Source organism: Balearica regulorum, chromosome 17, assembly GCF_011004875.1.
Source record: "Balearica regulorum gibbericeps isolate bBalReg1 chromosome 17, bBalReg1.pri, whole genome shotgun sequence".
Taxonomy (NCBI): Eukaryota; Metazoa; Chordata; class Aves; order Gruiformes; family Gruidae; genus Balearica; species Balearica regulorum.
The window spans coordinates 14,749,691-14,769,683 of NC_046200.1; the positions used below are offsets into that span (position 1 = coordinate 14,749,691).

The 19,993-nt window shown below is 53.5% G+C and overlaps 1 protein-coding gene across 3 annotated transcripts in view; it reads right to left on the reverse strand.

Annotated features, from left to right (window-relative positions):
* The window catches only part of KSR2 (kinase suppressor of ras 2), an 85,428-nt gene that overhangs the window by 14,106 nt on the left and 51,329 nt on the right, over window positions 1–19,993 (reverse strand). For all 3 annotated transcript variants that reach the window (XM_075769595.1, XM_075769593.1, XM_075769594.1), the window contains 5 exons: window positions 19,941–19,982; window positions 19,555–19,621; window positions 17,317–17,365; window positions 16,267–16,634; window positions 3,218–3,314 (listed from right to left, as the gene is read on the reverse strand). In XM_075769595.1, coding sequence (XP_075625710.1) covers window positions 3,218–3,314; window positions 16,267–16,634; window positions 17,317–17,365; window positions 19,555–19,621; window positions 19,941–19,982 — 623 coding nt within the window. The remainder of the gene's footprint in view (window positions 1–3,217; window positions 3,315–16,266; window positions 16,635–17,316; window positions 17,366–19,554; window positions 19,622–19,940; window positions 19,983–19,993) is intronic.

Sequence of the window (19,993 nt, forward strand, 5' to 3'; positions counted from 1 at the left end):
AAAAATCCTGAAGGTACCAAGGACTCGTCAGAGCTGCGGGGCTCTGCTCCAGCAGCGGGAAAGGCTGGGGACAGCCGGGGACAACGTGCTGCTGGGGACAGCAAACACCCCGACCCAGCAAGTCATGGGGGTTCAACTGCACCCCTCGGCGGTCAGATCCTGAAGAGCCTCTGCCAAGGGATGCTGGAGGAAGGAAAGGACTCGGGGCTGCGGCTGGCCCTGGGATCCCACAGCTGCAGCTGGATGCCAGGACCGTTCCAGGCACCGGGATTAATTAGGGGTCACCAGGTCCCAGCACATGAAATAATGATGATGTTTAAAATTCTGCTTTAAAATGTCACTGTCACCTTCACGAAGTGCCAGGGTTGCGCAAGGAATAGCATTTCAATGCCATGAGCCCATTCCTCCTGCAAGGTGCAGTGCAGGGCCCCGAGCATCCATGGGACAGGATGAGACCCAGCACCATGGGGATGCTCTGCAGCCCCTTCCCATGGCAAGGACTTGGCACCCACACTCACGCAGCGTGGATGGGAACGCATCTCCCATGTGATCACTGAACGCAGCCAAGCCTTTGCTGAAGGTATTTCTCGAGGAGCCCTCGGCAAACCCAAATCCCTCGCCTCACTCCGTGAGGTATCACGCAGATCCCACTGCAAATTCCAGCCCCGCCGCCTTCACCCCCGGGACGAGCAGTGAGAAAACACGCTCAGCCCAGTAATGCCTTAATTTGCTCGGCTGCCCGACATGCGCGCAAAGCCAGCTCCCTCTGCCGGCTTCACTTCTTAAATAAATTAAATTTTGCCTCCTGGGGATCGCGGCATAACGAGAGCCCTTGCACCCGCTAATCCAATAAGCTTAACGGCTCTGCTATTGCATATGGGGACTCAAAGGATAAAGTCAAACGACTGCCACGACCGGGGAGTGGAGCCAAAGCCTCTGCTCTGGTCCTGCCTCCAGCTCCTCTGGGCGATGATGCCCCAAGCCCAACCAAAAACCCAAGCTCAACCAAACCAAGATGTCAGGGTTTTCCATCGCTTCTCCATGCCAGCCCCCTCCGAGTCCACCAAAACATCCTTCATATCTGCTGATGGTGGACACGGAGAGGTGGGAAGGCAGAGAAACTGCTCCTCCCGGTGCGCACCAGCAACGGGCCGTGTGTCCAGGGCACAGCACCAGGGTGGCTGAGACAGGGGTGTGATGGACCTATTCTGTGAGCAGGAGCTGTTGTCTTAAAATCCTTCCAGCGTACAAGGAGAGCCTGGGCTCAGCACCCATGCTGCACAGCTTTGCCTTTGGACCTCTGCTAACTCCTACGGGGACCCAGATCAGACCCAAAGCCCCTCTGCCCTGCAGCAGGAGCACCCAACCCTGTACTCCGAAGGAGGAGAGGACGCAGGGAAGCTGGCTTGCTGCTGGGGCTACAACCAGCTCTACGTGCAGTCATGCTGATTTGCTTCAGCAGATCTCAGGGGTGATGTTCTTCATGGAGATGTTTTCACCTCACAGATCCAGCGATGCTTGCAATGCCTTGCAACACCACGAAAAGCTTGAGGTTTCCGACCCGTTCCTAATGCACATGCAGCTGCAGAAGACAGCAATCTCTTAGGCTAAGTCCTCACAACCCCAATCCACACGAAGCAATGCAAGCCACACAGAGAAAGGGGCTGAACCGAGCCATTACCTCCCGCTGCGAACATCTGGGAGGCGAGAACCCTGAGCACAAGAGCGGTGGTAGTCAGGGGAAAAAAAAAGTGAGACAAACCTATGTGATGCTTGAGATGTTTGCTCAGTGGGAAAAAATCCATATTTAAAAAGTGGAAAATGTAGATCAAAAATAGAAATGAAGCAGAGAGGCCCTCAGTGGTCTCACACACCCCAACTTGCAAGCCAGGACTTTGGAAGAAGATGCCACCACCCTGCTTGGGGCACACCACAGCCCTGCACGGGGCTGACAGCATCACCCAAGAGGTCCAGGAGCACCCTGGGGGCAGGCAGAACCGCTCGGTCCCTCAAGACAGCACACCAAAGACGCAGGGTTCATCTCTGGTGGCTTCCCTGCATCACCCCACCACGGGGCTCGGCCATGTCACCGCTCCAAGACACCTCTTGCAATGTCCGTACAGACTCGGCAAAGTGGTTAAGCCTATGCTCAACTGTCAGCTCCTGCCCGGAGCACAGAGACTTTGAGGGAATTTAAGGAATTTACTCTAAAAACAGTATGCATTTTGCTAAATCTGGGTGTAAATAAACACAAAATAGACAATCTGGTAAGATACAGCATAAGCACCGGCAGGGGAATGGCATTGTTCAGGAGGTATTGCAGAACATATTCTGGTTTACAACATAGATTTGAATATTTAAAGGGGTTTAAGATCTGCCAGAAAAAAACAACTTCTTCCCCCCCCCCCCCGCCCCCCATAGAAATATGTTAAACGTGAGCTCAGCCCCAGATGATTTGACCTTGCAGGGGGCTGGAGGTACTGGCTGACCTTGAGCTAGGCACAAGGTCAAATACTTTTGGTACTGTTTGGTGTTAGACGTGTTTGGAATCACAGTAAAACCCTACTCTGGCAGGCGGCTCGACACCTCTGGGGAAAACAACACTCGATGGGAAGCTTTGACGGCTCAGGACCCAACTTCCCGGCCACTCGACCCCACCACACGAAGATCCTCCCCAGCATCTATTGATACGGTCACATCTGAAGTGTCGAAGACGCACTTCGAGTCATCTCTGCGAAAGGAAAAGCTTTTCTAGCTCTGAAAAATGTACATGTGCTCTGCCTCGTGGCGCGCACAGCACCACGGCGCTGACTCCTCCAGGCACCTTGGCTGCAGGGATGCTTTCATCGCAGAGACACGGAAACCTCAGACCAACTGCAGATTAATTTTGGGGTTTTTCCCCCAAGAGGAGAGGAATGTCCAACCAGCAGCTCAGGGCAGCAGCAAAGCTGTACTTCCAGGGGGGAAGAGGAGCTGGGGCCAGGATGAGCCCCAAGCTCACCGCTGCACAGGGACCCCACGGGAAGCCTCGGTGACACCCCAGTTCAGCTCGAAGTGGGTGAGGGATGTCTGAGAGACCTGGATTTTAAAGCCAAGGGGTGCTATCCCACCCAGCCTCCTTGACTTCTTCACTCCCGCTCCCCGGAGCAGCTTGGCCGGGCTCTCGGCCGGACCCGGACCCTCATCGGTGTCAAGCTGCCCCCGCACCGTACTGTACCTTCACGATTTCTTGCGCTATCTGCCTTGTCTTGTTGACATCCAGGACGATTTTGGCATCTCTCACCACCGAGTAGAGAGTCCGTCCTTTACACAGGCTGCAAGAACAGGAAAAGGGAGAAGATAAAAACACGGTTTATAAACCCCGCCGAGAAACATCCCCAAATTATAAAGGCAGCGGCTGTGGCAGGGAACTATAAATAACCACAAGAGCTTTGGCTACATCTCAAGGCAGATTGAAGATTCAGCATGAAAACTGGGGGGTCTCCCCAGTTTGGCACTGGGAGGGAGCTCACCCCGCTCCCTGGTGCGTGCTGGTGCCATCACCGTGGCGTCGAGCCCCGTAAGGTGGAACCTGGGCCGGTTCCCCATCCCTTCCCCGCGTCCCAGCCTACGAGCGAAGCACCTGGTCCTCTTGCTTCAGATGTTTTGTGCAAAACTGGCCGCGGCTCCCCGCCTCTTCCCTCGGAGTGTACAATGCTCACAGATGTAATATGAGTCAAAAGAGGAAAGACGGGGGGGGGGGGGAAAACCAACCCAAACCCCAATGCACTGTACAATGTCCTCCAATTTTCCTTCTCGTACCAATTACAGTAAAATCTATTTACAGAGCCTTAATTACCAAAGGCAGCTGGAGGGGGAGGGGGGGGATATAAACCAATTAAAAATATATTGACATTTGAATATCATAATGGAGTACGTGGGTGGATGCTGCCTCGACTCCCGCCCACAAAAAAAGGGCTTTTTTGCTTTTCTATATCCACCCACGCTCATTACAGGCAACTTTAGAAAGATGAGACTGGATACCTGTGCCCGGGAAATAAAGCGACCGACACACATCTCGTTAAAGAGGCTTCGGCAACCGCAGACGTTAATTTGATCCTGTTCTAGTTATCAAATAAAAAGTTACAGGTTTTAATTCCTCTGCTCTCCCCACCGCTGCATCCTCGCTCGGCTCCATCGCTTTCCCCTTTGCCCCTCTCCTCCAGCACGGACTGGTCTGGATTTGTCCCCTGGGAGATAATGGGTTTTGCCCCTTTTTGGGTGGAAATAATCAGCCCGAACCATGTGTCGTTACAAGGGCTGAGGAGCATCGCACCGAGCCAGCCGAGGTTTGCCTGGGTACCGCCTTGCTCAGACAGGGAGAGGGGCCAGTTCGGAGCTCCGGCACGGATGAGGGGGAAGAGGGATGCCAAGGGCAGCGATGCTGAGCACAGCACAGCCCCACAGCGACTTCCCCCACTTTGCAAATCCACAGAAATTGGGAACGCAACATGGCAGTAAAGCCCCACTTTTATTTTGTAAATTATTTTATGGTTTGTATTTTATTTTATTTTTATTTGAGGCTGGCCCAGAGCAGTACCAAGAGGCAAAAGCCCCAGGAGGGCTGCACCGCGTTTTCCTCGGGGACATCGAAAACAACGGCAATCCCCCCAAACCGTGGGGTGGTCACCGTTCCCCCATCACTACCGCACGTCCCCTGGCCAAGGCCATTGCCTGGATGCTAACAAGGTCCTCGTGAGCAATTAAAACGTGATCCAGAAAGCAGAGGAAGCTGAGCTCTCGGCAGCTCTTTGGGGGATTAAACTGATTGGGATCGAGATAGCGCTTATTGGGATTAAACCTTGCTCGCTTCTTCAGAAGCTCACGGATACAAAGGACCCTCCTGCTCCTAAGCCGAAAGCTCCGTGTCCCTCCACGGGCAGAGAGCACAATTTTCAGGTCCAGCAGCGAAGCAGGAATGGGGCCGGGCCCATATCTCACCGGTTTTGGAAAGACAACAGCATCCTTCAGAGCACTTTGTTGCAGGTCGGGTTGGGAATGGCCTCGCTGGGTGTGAGCAAGCCATGGCAGGGAGTTCAGGGCATCTTCGTACCCATGCGACCGCCTCCTCAGGAACGCTTTTCCTTGCTCAGGTGTCTCGGCACGTCCCTGGGCACATCGACTGGACTGCAAACCCGAGGCACCCGCAATTACAAACACCATCTTCCTCCAACTAAACCAGCCGCTTCCTATCTTCTGCAATAGTTTGGCTGCAGTCATGGGGAAATACGAATTTGTCTGAAGATTAGGATCCAAGCACTCGAACTGCTGCTCGGAAATAAGTGATAAAGATGACCCGCGGGTTTCTGCAACTGGAATTAAAGGGTGCAAAGTAACGACGGACCACCATTCCAGTGTGAAGTCTTTTTTCACTAATTTGTTAAATAAACCTGTAAAGACTCCAGCTCTGCGATGCAACAGGCTTTCTGCCACTTCCATGACCTGCCCGCACAGGAAGGAGTTCCCCCAGCCCTCCCCGTTCCCCAGCAAACGCTTGTTTTCCCCTGGAGAAAACCATTCCAGAAAGCTGCTCGTGGTCTGCGTTAGCCGTGAATCGACGTTGCAAATGCAATGAATAGATTAGTGCTGGAAGGGGGGGGGTGGGGTGTTGATTTCAGCCCTAAAGTGAGTTAAGATCAGCTGTTTTCCTGGAAAACGGTCATTTAGAGAAAAAGCTCCTCAAATTTCTGCCTATATCTGAACCGCTGAGATAACCCCGGGAGCGGAGCTCACAGCCCTTTACTAATGAGATTCCCGTCTCTCCACTTCATTTACCGAGGGACGGCGTTAAAGGAGACAGCGGACGCACCTGGCGCAAGCCCAGACGCGAGGAGACCAGCCACCGCTCACACCCGGGGTGGTGGGACCTGCACGTGGTGAAGCACCGCGGGCACGGGACGTGCCACCACCACTCCTCAGACCCCGGGAGAGCCTGAAGGCAGCCCAGGTGCCTCTCTCCTCCCCTCGATGAATGACTCCTCCGAACAAATTCAACTAGCAAGCGCCACACCGGTATTCGTTAGAGTTTTCTTGCTGGATAAGGAGCTGCCAACGCAGAGATAAAGCCGGGTTGATACCTATTATGCAGCACCTGAGCCCATTCAACCACCACCTGCACAACCTTTTCATGGCAGAGCTCAACAATTTTGCTGCTTCTCGTTCCTCGCCTGCCGTCAATCGTTCCGCATTCGGGCAGGAGCGACGGGCACAAAGCGCGGCTCCCGGGGCACGCGCGTCATCTTCTGCCTTTCCACTTGAAGAGGTCTACGCTGAGCCGAGGCGTTGAGGTACCCAGCCGGCTGTGAGCGAGCGACGCTGTGGATCACAAGGCCAGAGACTGCCTACGCTTGACACCAGAAACAAAAGCAGACGATTTGTGTCTTCAGACGGATCCTGGCTTATTCACCGCTGAAGTACGTATTCATAAACAAATACTTGTCTTCTCCTCCTAAACCTCTCCATCCCACCCGTCGGCAGAGCGCAGAGGTTGGTGACACGTGCCCCGGCGCCCTGCGGTGACCAAACCCCAGCCAGAGCCGAGGGGCAGCCGGGACAGCCCGAACGAGCAGCTCGGGGAGGTGCAGAGGTCCGTCCTGGGGGCCCCAGCACCCAGGAGCGCACCTCAACCCACGGCACAGCCTTACCCCTGCCTTCGAAAGTCCCGGCCCCGTGGCCCCATCCCGCTGCAGATGCAAGTCTCTATTCAAAACGAGTTTTTGAAGTGTTCAGCCAAGCAAGCCAAATCCCAAATTGCTTTATAAACACTCTGCATTTCGCCAGCGTGGGCTGAAGACATCAGCAACGGGAGCAGAGCCAAAGCGACTTGCAGAGGAACAATTTGGGAGGGATGAGTGAGGAAAAGCTGGAGCGCTGCCTCTTGATATTTTTTGCCATTTGATGGGAAAACAGCCTCATCCATCTCCCACCCGTCGGGGTTCCCCCCCCTCCTTGCAGTATTGATAGCCATCACCTCTACGTTGATGGCCATCACCTCTATAGCATTGAAGCTCCGAGCCCGGCTCCTGCTTAGGAATAAATTCAGAGCGGAGGGTACGGCAGCTGCGTGCAGGTCGCGATGCCGTTACTTACCGCTGTTTTGTGCTTCTCTTCCCTCTGCCCAACCATCCACATAAATGCCCATTAAATTAAACGGGATCATTTGAACACCCCAAAGTGATAAATGCCAGACCCCAGGAAGCTCATTACTTGCTGGTATATTGATTTATGGGGAACCAGCTCAGATACCATGGTGACAGCCAGCACTATGCACCCAGGGGAGACACAGAAGGAGAGAGAGTGGGAATTAATAAGAAGTACTTTAATATAAAAATACCTCTGCTAGCAGGTTACATCTGTGCTTGAGGAAAGACAGAGCAGAGGAGGGGCTGCCCGGATGCTTCCACAACCCCCACCAGTTGACTGATTTTTTAGTATTTCACAGAAAAAAAGAAATCTCTGGGGAATATTAAGAAAGATACGGCCGCAGCAACCAGAGCCGCTGAGCTGGGACTTATTTGATTTCATTTGAGCAGGACCAGCCGCGGCAGGGAGGGGAGGAACGAGCGCTGCACACGCCCGCACGTGCCTGAGTTAGTCGGGAAGTTTTCAAGCTCTTTCCATATATTGGCTTGTTTTTCTCTTTTACCGATGTCTGGCAATTGTGCCTTTGAAACAAGACAGCCACAACTGTGTTTCCCAAAACGGAAAATTAAACAAGGCTGGAAGGCTAGCAAAGGGAGAGGTTTGGGTTAATTTTTATCCCTAGGCTTTGTTTTCCTCAAAATCGATAAGAAATATCGCACCCTTGACGCACGCTCTCCCTGCTGTGCCGGCACGAGCGAAGCGGAGCAGTGGCACCATCCGGCTCCCCAAGCCCTCTGCAGCCGAATGCCACCCCAAGGAGAGCGGGGACAGCCAGCTGGGACAACCAGGGTCACGCTGACATGAGCTGCAATGAGTTTGTTAGGTCTCAGACTAAGGAGAAAGCTGGCACGTGTCGGACCCCACACCTATATATAGATATATACATCCCCCAGGCCCCGGAGAAACACCACCCATCCTCGCTGGACCACGAGCAGGGCGGAAAACAGCAGCCCAAAGCTTTGCAGCAGCACAGTGCCATGAAACACTGGACCAGGAGCCTGCAGACCTGATGCCGAGCATCAGCATCCATCAGAGCCCGGTCCCTCCAGGCGCATCGCTCGGGGGTGAAAATACTTTGCCCGTCAAGCTCCACCTCCAAATTGAACCCTGACAGAAGTCTCCCCCCAAAACCAACCCCAACGGGGAGGCAGGGAATTCATTACCTGCCACGAGCAACATTTTTGGCCAAGTCCCCAGCCCACAGCTCACAGCGATGTGGCTCCCACTTTGCACGGAGGAGCAAAATTAACACAGAGAAATAGAAAAGCCCTGAAGAGGCGATGCTCCCCTTGTCCCACGCTCGCTATCTCCGCCCGATGGAAGCGCCATCCTTTGATGGATATTACTTAGGAAGCAAAATTCTCCTCCCAGCAGCTGGCACGCGAGATAACTACAGCCAGCGCAGCCAAACCGGAAGGGCTGGAGGAAGAGGAGGAGGAGGGGAATCAGCCTTCCCGAAAAGTAGCTCCAACTCCATCACAGCTTCGGAAAAAACCCAAGTTATTTAGAAAAAGCAAGCTCCATGCATTTTTATTTGAAGGAGATAGTGTCAGAGGAGACGAGCTATTCTACAGCTGCAGGGAAAAGAGCTAAGAGACAGGTGAATGCAAAGCAGCCGCGAGCCCCAGCAGCTTATCTAAAGCCCTGGCTGCAAACAAGTCATCCGAAAATACTTGATGCTTCAGGTGGCACTTGCTGCCTTTTGAAAGGGTGCGCTGATAATCGGCTCCGAGAGGGCCGGCTGCGCGAAGGGGCTCTGACCTCTCCTTGCCTTTGAAGGAGCCTAATGTATTCTCTGTGCCGTGATCCTTCCGCTATTTTGAACGTCAGGAAGGAAGAGAAATTTTAAAAAACCCACAAATGACCTTCTTTTTGAAGAGAAGGAAGAAGCAAGTCTTTTGATCGAGACAGCTGCTTTACTAGAACCCAACTCCACTTTGGAATAGTGATTATTATTATTATTATTAATAAAAAATTAGTCATGCTGTCACAGAAAGGATCTATCACCCTGGGCAGCATCCTCTTTGGCCAGGCAGGAAGATGCCAGCACACGGGTCCTTCGCGACCTGCCCCAGCCAAACAACCCTCCCCGACCCCAAGAGCATCCCCCGGCATTGGGGATGCTCAGAAAAAAATACGGAATCGTGCTGAGATGTCACTCGATAGCGAAGGGAAGAGCTGGCACCGGCGGAAAGACTTGGTGGGACCAGCTCTCAGCAGGGCACTTAATCACAGGCTTTCCCTTAAACACCCGCTTAAATCCCTTCCTCTCTAGGAAAGCGCTTCAGCGCCGAGTCCTGCTGCGTTAAGTACTTTCCCCAAGAAGTGACGGCCAAAATAGAAATATTATGGCATTTTGAAACACTTTTAAAATACAAAGGAGAACTTTCCCCTCGAGCATCGCCCCCCCCCACCCCCCTGCCAGAGGAAGCACGTTAAGGCGGCGCTGACGAACAGCCGCCGGCAGGGATTTGGTGCTGCAATGGGTAAGAGAAGCCCAGCCAGCGGTGAAGCAGTCAGCTCTTCTTTCAGCAGCAAACACCCTCGCAGAGAATCAAGCCGCTGCCTTTCCCCATCCCTGCCATCCTCTTTACTCCGGATATTTCAGTTTCCTCCCCAACCCATCCCGCCCCACGAGCTGCCAAAAGCGACGCTGTCTCCAGGCAGAAGATATATACTCGATTAACGTATATATTAATACACGTATCGACTTTCCTGTTGTCAGCCATTATCAAGATTTATCCAGCCTGATGGCCTCTTATTGATTGCGAAGGAGTGTATTCCCACGGGTCAATCAATTCTGATCCAGCCTGTGGCATCAAGTCGATACCTATTTATTATATGATCTACGAGCTCCATTATTTAACGGCTAGGAAAGGGAAAACGCAGCAGAAAGTAAGAGGAGGGAAAACAAGCGGGAAGCAGGGCAGGAGGCGATGCTTTGGCTCCCAAAGTGGGTCGCTCCACGTGGGGAGGGTTAGGGGAGGCAGGACCTCATGGAAAGGCATCTCGGCAAATGCCCGGCACCGGGATGCGTGGCTCCAGCCTGGCACGGAGAAAAACAACGTGGCAGCTCTGTGCCTCAGTTTCCCTCTGGTTGAGGGGGAATTAAAGCTCCTGCTTAACTTTCCGGGGCAGGAAAGAAGGTTGAGAGAATGTATATTGAAATGGGTGGGTTGTAATGAGGAGAAAAAGCTAATTTGCTGTTTATTAAAGACCAAATGGCCAACATTGCTCCCTGGAGAGAACAACGGGCTGGCTGCAAGCAGCATGCACAGGTTTGCACAGCCTGCCCTGGCCCCACGGAGGAAAAAACCAAGCAGCCCCGATCTGTTTTGTCCTAAGCGCGATGTTTTACACCCTTCCCCGTTCACTCCCATCCTTCAAATCACGTTAAATATCCACTCGGCCCCCAGCTCCCTAAGAATTAAGATATACAAGCCCCAAATCCTACGCAGCTGAGCTAGGACGCTGTAAATGTCAGGAGGTTTGGCACGGGGAGAGGTTTGGAAAAGCCGTGTGTTTAAAGCTGAGCTTTGCCCAGAGCTCCCCGTGCCCGCAGAGAACGGGGTCTGGGGATGGGAGAGGATCCCCTGCGAGGAGCCGGGCACATTCCTCCCGGCAGCAGAACCAAGCATCAGGCATTGCTAAAAGCCAGCGGAGAAATAAATTACAAAACCAAAACGAAGCCCAACATTTAGCCCACGCGGCGCGAGGAAGTTATCCTGTAAGACAGAGCCGCAGCATCTCCGACGTTCTTCCCATCCCTCGCTCCCCCCCTTCCCTGTTCGTTCATGGCAGGTAACGTGTTCCCCGTTATTAAAGCCTATTTGCTTTGCCCCGGAGGAAGAAAGAGCAAACTCTGTTTTCATCTTTGGCATCTCACGTGAGAAGAGGTGCCTGGGTTTATGTTCGTCCTTGGCACCCAGCACCCCACCAGCTCCAGGGAAGGGTTTGGGAGATGCTCCCTCCCCGGCAGCAGTTCCTCTGCTGAAAGGCACCTTCGACAAATTAATTCTCCTTATATAGTCCTGCCATGGTCAAACTTAATTCCTAATGTTCTTCAATGTTCTCCTTGGTCTTCCCGACACGTTGCGGCCATAAATCACGGCCACACGTGGGCTCACCAGCAGCTATCGAGCTGGCTCCCGGTTGCGCCCTGTAAACCCGGAGTCGCTCTGGCATTGCACCGTGACCAGAGAGGGGCCAAAACCTGGCCAGAAGCATCTCAGGGTGCAAACCCCAGGGTCTTTGCACGGGCTCCTAGTGCCACATTTGAGCTTTTAACTGAAAAAAAACAAGTAACCTTCTCAGAAAAGCTGCACCAAATCCCCCACGCAAGTCAGCAGGAGCTCAAAGCATGGGCAAACTCCGGCTCAAACTTCCTCTCTCCTGCTTTTCAGACCTGCTAACCTCACTCCTTTCTTGCAAACAACGTTCACACCCACCAAAAGCCATTGGTGCCCCCCCAGAAAGCTGCACCCAGCGTGCTGATCCCCCCACCTCCATTTCAGACTCGAGGAGATCCAGGAGCCTTAGGAAGGATCAATAAGCATTAAAATCACTTTTTCTCTTTTCTTTCTTTCTTTTTTTTTTTTTTTTTTTGCCCCAGAAGGAACACCCAGAATCCTAAAACCTGCTAGTTTCTGCAACCCATTACCTTCGTGGGTGGCTCGAGCCGTTTTAATAGCATTAGAAAACCGTGAGACTTTGTCCTTTGAAGGACCTCCCGGGTGGTTGAGGCTTTACCTCCCCTCCCTGTGCTGCCGCTGACAGGGGCCAGGACCAGGACCCCCAAGGAGCTGACGTGAGCTTCCCCAGGCTGGCTTTGTCTCATTCAACGCCGGCAAAACCAACTCGTCATTTGCCCGTATGCAGCACAAATGACATTTTGTCAGTCCTTTCATTTCCACTGGGACGAAGACTTCGATACCGTTTTGTGCTATCCACTATGCAGCATTCAAAGCTCCAAGGCTCACATTCGCTCTTGCTCAGGACTAATTAAGATGAATGTTAACTGTCCCCACCGCTCATTACCCAAGAGAAAGTCTATTAGCGGCTCTGATGGAAGCACTCTTTGGTGTCACCACCTCCCGTTGCCAAAAGATGCTGAATTTCCTCCTTTCCCACCCAGATGCTACCGTTAAGAGACAGCTCAAGACTCCTAGAATGGTTTGGGTTGGACGGGACCTTTAAAGGCCATCTCATCCACCCTCCTGCCATGAGCAGGGACATCTTCAACTCCATCAGGTCGCTCAGAGCCCCGTCCAACCTAACCTTCAATGTTTGCAGGGATGGGGCACCCACCACCCTTCTGGGCAACCTGTGCCGGTGTTTCACCACCCTCAGGGTGAACAATTCCTTATGTCCAATCTAAATCTCCCCTCTCTTAGTTTAAAACCGTTACCCCTTGTCCTATCACAACAAACACTACCAAGAAGTCTGTCCTCATCTCTCTTATAAGTCCCCTTTGGGGACTGGAAGGGGCTCTAAGGTCTCCCTGGAGCCTTCTCTTCTCCAGGCTGAACCACCCCAACTCTCTCAGCCTGTCTCCATCGCAGAGGTGCTCCAGCCCTCGCATCATCTCCATGGCCTCCTCTGGACTCGCTCCAACAGCTCCATGTCCTTCTCGTGCTGAGGACCCCAGAGCAGTAACCCAAAGCATCGAGCCGCTGCCTCAGTTTCCCCTGCAGCCCTGCCAGGCACTCGCAGCCCTCCCAGATTTTGCCCGTGAGCCACAGTGTTCGGAGGGGCGGATTTCTTTCTGCTAATGAGACGATCCTTCAATAACACAAGTGGGCAGGAAGGAAAACGTAGGGATGTGAAAAAGTAAAAATTAACTCGTCTATAAATAACCCCTCTCCGGCAGCGCCGGGCAGCACGGCATGGTAAAGCCCCTTCCAGCGACCGGCAGCTGCTTCCGACGTGCCAGCAGAAAAATGGAGATTTCTTTAACAGCTACAAGAAATTGCTCTTTTTTTTTCTTTCTTGGTGGAAAACACGTCCTTGAGTGACAACCTCTGGGCACCCAGAAGAAAAGGGGCCTCTTCTGCACACAGGTTCAGCTCCGGGGATGGGTGCGGGGAGGAACGGGTGAGGAAATGTGGACCTCCTGGGTTTGTGTCTGTAATTAGCCCCATCAGACAGCTGGGACCAATTTTCCCCTGCTCCAACCAAAGCCTGATTTAAAGTTATTCCTGTAAACCCAGGGGGAGAACCTGAGTTGCTTCAGAAAAATCCTGTTTGAAGAGCAATGCTCTCCCCTGCGCAGGGTCAACCATCCTCCTGCCTCCCCAGTGCCACATCCTGGACCATTCCCAGTATCTTCAACCGTTCCCAGTAGCCTGGACCATTCCCAGTCCAGCTTGTGCCACACTTTCCTCTTCCCAGACTCATTCCCTACAACACCCAGGCAGCAGCTCCCATCTGTGCCATGGCAGAAGGGTCCCCAGGGCTCGTATCCCTTAGGAAAGACCTGACTCTTCCAAGAAGTGGGGTCAGATAAGGAAACATGCACAGGACGGAGAAGCGAGAAGGCTTTTCCCTGCAGGAGATGATCAGAGATGCCCCAAGAAGCCGCCAAAAACGTTCAACCAAAGATAGAGCAGACAAGGACTTGGCAGGCACGAGGGCAAGGGAGCATCCCTGTGCTGTCGCCCCGGGAAACGCAAGGGATGCTTTTGCCCCGAGAGCCCCAGAGGTGCCTCCTGGGGAAGCACCAGCAACACAGACCCCCATGGGAAGCCTCAAAGGAGAATAAATTGTGTCTGGAAATAACCTCTGAGCTAAGGGATGTTCATTCATGCAGTCCTGGGCTTCCCAAAGATTCCATCCTCCTCCTCCTCGCTTTTCCTGCATCTTCACAGCCAGCCCGCCGCCAGCCCCGGCCACAAGCCGATCGCACCGCAGAAATCCCAACAGGAGAAAAGCAAAGAGGTTTCCAGTTGCAACTGAAAAACCTTCCCGATGTTGATTCAGCCTTCGAAGAATACGGCTGAAAGCGGATTGCCAGTTGTAGGCAAAGAGCGGGCAATGCTGGGAGACGTTGCAAGCACAGGTTATATTTAGGGCAATCCAATAAAGCTGTACTTTGACCTTAAAAAAAGGGATCGAGCACAGCTGGGAAGAAAAGCAAAGCGAGCAGCACGCTTCGCAGCCCTCATATTAATGCATCAAGCTACTGCAGCGCACATATTTATTTTGTCAAGCTGTCAAAAATGGCACCTTTATGGTTTTATATAAAGAGGCATTAGAATAGAAAACACTTTGTAGCTAAAAAAAAAAAAAAAAAAGAATATATTGCCCAGGTTTCGATATTGAATAGGATTGAAAAGCTGAGCAAAGAGGGGCTGCAGAGGGATCGCGGAGCGGGACAGAGACGCTGTTTTCCTCTGGGCAGAGGCGGCAACACTGCCCGGTGTAACACACGGACGGGGTTTCTGACGCATCAATCGACATGTGTGTTTGCACACTTTTCAAAAAAGCTTTTGGCCTGAAGCTAGCTAATAGATGGAGATCTGAAATGCTGCTGAATTTTCTCAGATGACTATTTTTTGGTCCAAAATAAAAAGCATATTTTTTCCAGTCCCCAAGCTGGGGAGAGCCAGCCCCTGTTCGGAGTCACCCATTCTCCGGAGGATGCACCCCCCGAGCCGAGTGCACCCCATGAACCCACCGGGGCAGGGAGCAACCCATGGCATGAGGAGCCACAAATTTGGGTTGAAATCCTTTGCTGTTGAGCAAGAGGGGGAGCAAAGCAAAGCCCCCACACCCCAGCACCCACAGAACTGCCCCAGGGGCGGGAGGTGCCGCTTTCAAGGTGACGTTAGGAAGGGATGATGCAATATTTCACCGCTAAATGGCTGTCGGAAGCGTTGCCGTTTCAGCGCAGGCTTTTTGAAACGCTGCCAGGAGGAGGCTGAAAATTCAACCTCACCTTGGGGAAACTTCACCTAGAGAAGGTAACCCGTGGCAGGATGCAAAGCAGCACCACATCGAGCCCCGCGGCTGAACGCATGCTCTAGAGCTGAGGGAAATAACTGAATACTCAGAAATAAATGTATTCCATTCATATTTCATTCATTCATATTTGCTGCAGCCTCTCCGTCTCGAGGCCAGCAGGGATTTTGCGATTGCCCGCCCATGCAAGGAGTATGCCGGGATGCTCGCTGCTGCCTTTCCCACCTGGCGTGCGGGTGACGGCGGGTGCGTGGCAATTCCTTGAGATCGAGGCGTTCCGAGGTGGTTTGGGACACCCCAAATCCCAGCTTGCTTCCCAACCAGCTGCAAGCAGCCCCCTCCAGCAGTCTCGTTCCTGCACCTTGCTGCAACGTCCCCGAGCATCACCAGCCAGCAGCTCTTCAAGCCCCCAATCCCCCTCCCCTGACCCCATCCCAAACTCACTCTTATTAGTCCCATACCCGATTTTGGGTGTAAAAGAGACAACAGCTTTGGGAAAGGAGACCGTGACTTATCTTGCAGTTTCCCACATTCCCAGGAGCGGGAAGATGCCCCCGGACAGGGTCCAGCCTCCTGGAGCCCCAGCTCTCCTTGCAAGCCCCCAGTTTTCCCACCTCTGCTGCCCTCCTGGCCGTTTCACAGACCATTGGACCTAACGCCTGCACCCCGCTGAGCCTTCTGACACCAGAGCTGTTTTCACAGCACCAAGTTATTTGTGGAACCCGGTGTTTGCGCTTGGCTTTATGCAATTACAGGCTTTTCTACGCTGTGGCAGTGCTCGAGCAGCATCCAGACCCCATCACCCATCCAAGGACCTAACCAGGGCACCACATAAAAAAATAAAACCCTGGAACAGACGCTGCCAATCCCACCAGGTTACATCCCTCCTGCTTACAACAAACCATTCTTGTCCCAAGTTCCACTGCTACAGGACATGAATCTGCCTGGACTCACTTAAACGGGTTTGCTATCTACTTCGCAGCATAAATCAGAGCAGATGGAGAACATCCCTTTGCTAGGGCAGGGAGGCACGGCCAGCCTCACCTCCCCATAACATTTGACTCCAGAAAGGTGTTTTGGAAAGAAAAAAATTATTCCGGCTGAGCACGAGGCGTGGGAGCTTACCTGGTGATGATGGCGAGGTGGGGAGGGCTCATGCAAGCTCCCATGAAGAGCACCACGTTCTCGTGCCGGGTCTGCCGGTACGCCATCACCTCCCTCTTGAAGGCCTTCAGCTGGTCCTCGTTGTCCCGCTCAATGTCGATGAGACGGATGGCCACCTCCCCGTGCCAGCGCCCGTGAAAGACCTGCCCGAAGCGGCCCTTGCCGATGAGCTCGCCGATCTCAAGCTGCTCGAAGGGGATGTCCCACTCCTGGAGGAAGATGCTGGTCTGGCTGGCCTTGCGGGGGAAGTTGCGTGCGGAGAGGAGCGAGAGGTTCATCTCTTCGAAGTCGTCCTCGGACTCCTGAGCCTCCTCAGTGCCTTCCTCATTCTGCGGGGAGGCAAAGGGAGGTGAGCTCAATGAAATAGGGGGGGAAAGCCTGCGGCCGAGGAAGATAACACGGACAAAACCCCACTGACTCAGAGAAACCGGGCAGGTACCTGGGCAGAGGCAACCGAAGCCAGCGGAAACCCAGATTTTGCAGAGAGGCATCTATTTCCCCCCGGGTTAAACATAAGAGAGTGACACACCGGGGCAATTAATTCACTGGTCGGAAAGCAGCATTTCATCCTGCCCCTGCCAAGCTGTGCTCTGTTAACACCTGCTGCCCCCAACCCCGCACCCCCCGGTCCGCAGCCCCCAGCCCCCCCCCCCGGGCCAGGTCTGGCTTTTCCCTTGACACTCCATATATGCTTTCTATAGGATTTACAACGCCCATTAAAAGCTGCGTCCCTGTCCTCACCCTTCGCCCCTTCCTCTCCATCACACTTTTAATGCATCTCAGAGAAGCTCGTTGAGTTATAAACTTGAGGGCAGAGACAAAGCCCATCGGGGTCCCTCTTCATGGGGTGGGCACACGGATGACTGGGCAGGATCAGGCCTGCCAATTAATTCAATTATCAGCAATTTCACTGCACAGATGCTAAAACTTCTCTGGTTCCTGTGAAATGTGCCCCAAGACGTATATAAAATAAAGGCCCGTTAAGCAGAGGAGCGAGCCCAGCCATCTCACCTCCGAGGTGGGCTCCACTTCAATTTGAAGCAATGGGTTTCCTTCCAGGCTGTTAAAAGAATTACGGAATTACCACCGGGTAAAAACAACGGTGAGGTGGGGAGCAGGCGCGGGCGTCGAGTCCTGCTTCCCACGGCATCGCTTGGCACCGGGACTAACGGGCTCGGGCAGAAGTGCCAGGCTCGCTGTTAATTTGGGAGAACAACCCCTTCCCACCCGCGCCCTGGCTGCCCCCATCCCCGAAGACAGCCCTGGGTGCTCACACAGGAGGGGGGAAGATAGCGGGGATGAGCAATATTAATTATTGCACTGATTAATATCGGACGCTTGAAATTCCAGGATGGATTTGGTGATGTGGGAGCAAACCGCCGCGTCTCCATCCCGTCCCCCAAAGCGCGCGGTACGCAGGATGCACCGTTGCCGTGCGCCCTGGGAGCCGTCACCCCCGGCAGCCCCAGGGTAAGGGACACATTTCCCCCCCCGCAGCTTTTGCCCATGTCGAGGCAGCGCTGGGGCACGCACTCAGGGCGTTTTTAGGTGGTTTCTAAGATCAGAATGACCTTCCTAATGAACACCAGCCAAAGCGACGAGCGTGGCTTATTAGCAGCCAGAAGAAGGAAAAAAAATAAATGGGTTTTTCAATTATTTTTGAGAAGTGGAGGTTTCAAAGACTGTCCCTGCAGTAAGAGCACCCGAATTTGCCTAATTTCCCAGCCCCCCTGGGCCAGGAACTCCTCTTTTCCTTCACTTACACAGCACCGCCCAGCACCAGGTCCAGGACCAGGGTGTCACTGCACCCGCCAGTTACCGGGTAATTCAGGAAATTCCGTGGGGAAGATCAGCTGGAGCAGCTCAGGTGGTTTCCAGCATAATATAAGTATATTATAAATTATTATTATCAATAACATAACTAACAGCATCCCCTCCCAGAGACAGCAAGGAACACAGGGGAGGCGTAACATCCCCCAAGCCCCTGGGACACAGTGGTCCTGCGCTTCCTATCCTGTTCAATCGCCACTAAAGAGCTATAAATCTCCAGGGGAAACAGGTCCGTATACAAAAGGAATCAACCCGGATATTTTAAGCGGCGCAGAAAAGCCGGGCGGCTGCAGACGGTTTCTGCCGCCCATCCCGATGCACGGGCGGTTTGCGGGAGCGGCAGTCTCCTCCTGCCTGATCTCCAACCCAGGCACGAATACCTGTCTCCCCAGCATCCGAAGCAGAGTCTGCTGTTTAACCCAGCTGAGCCCGGGGTAACCTCAGCGGCTCCCGTGGGTTATTTTCAGTGGAGCGAACAAGAGGAGAATCACAGATTTTGCATATTGAAAGCTATTTTCCCCACAAAACCCTGCCAGCCCTACGCTTGATACCTTGCTTTAGGCAGGGAAGGAAAAAAAAATAAATAAAAGGCTTTGACTTTACCACTTTGCCATTAATTTCCAGGCCACCAGCCACCGGTGGGGACAGCGGCTCCGTCCCCATCCCTCCCATCGCCTCCCCCCGAGGCAAGATCCACCGGACCCCCCGGCAGTTGCCGATGCAGTTTGGAGAGCGTGGGCGAGCTGGACACAAAGCACATCGCAAGCGGGAGCGAGACCCTATCTGTTAAACTCCTGGCTTGTGAAATCCTTCAAAAATGGCATTTATAAAAAGGATCAGTGAGCAAGCCTGAAATGTAACGTCGCTGCCGGGGCGGCGCAGGCACGAATGCCGGGTTCGGCAGAGCAGAGCTGGTCCTAACGCCAATTAGACGCTGCATCTCAAAACTAATGTCAGTGCAAAGTTTATTGGACTTGAAAATATTACAGGTGGGGCTGCAAGAACCACCTTTATTATAACTATCTCAGAGTCCTTGGTTCTCTCCTCATAAGATTAATCGCTTGGGCTTTGGCTTCTCAGACTGAAAGTCTTTTTTTTTTTTTTTTTTCTGATGGCAAAGCGCAGGGCGGGTGCATTGCTGCGGGTTATAAATCAATCCCCTGCCCTCTCCTTTCAACCCTTCTCCTCCCTGAGACCCAGAGCCACGAGCCGGGTTAGGGTGGCAGGAGCACCGGGGCTTCACCCCGACCATCCACCCCAACCTGCCCAAAAATCATCCCTGAGCCCTGAACTGGTCCCGCAAAGCCAGGGGAGCACCCATGGGTGCCTGGAGGATGGGGGGGGGGGGGGGAGGGGAGGAGGATGCTCTGCCTGGGGAGGGGAAGGGGCAGGCAGCCGGGGGGAGGGGGAAGCACTCACATGGGGTTGGAGTTGACGGGGTGCAGGATCACCTGCGGGGCTCGGGTCGGCGTCTCGGGCACCACGTCTGGGGGGAAGAAGAGAGCAGAGTGAGAGCGAGCTGGGAGGCACCGGGAGCCCCTTCCAGTGCCGGGAGCACCCAGGGAACTCAATCCTCCCTTCCACCCCAGGTCTGATTTAGGTACACCCTTAGCTATAGCTGTAACTGAGGGGCACCCAGCCCTGCAGCACCCGAGTAGTGCACGGTCCTGCGACAACATATTGGGTTTGGGGAGAAATCCCACCCCAGCACAAATCCAGGGGTTAGGAGAGCCGGCCAGGCACCCACCGCCCTAAGGGACATCTCAGCACCCCACGTTACAGGAGAGACTTTTGAAGAGACTTACCTGGGAAAATGAACTGCTGCTTGTACTTGTAGTAATGGGAAGCTGGAAAAGAG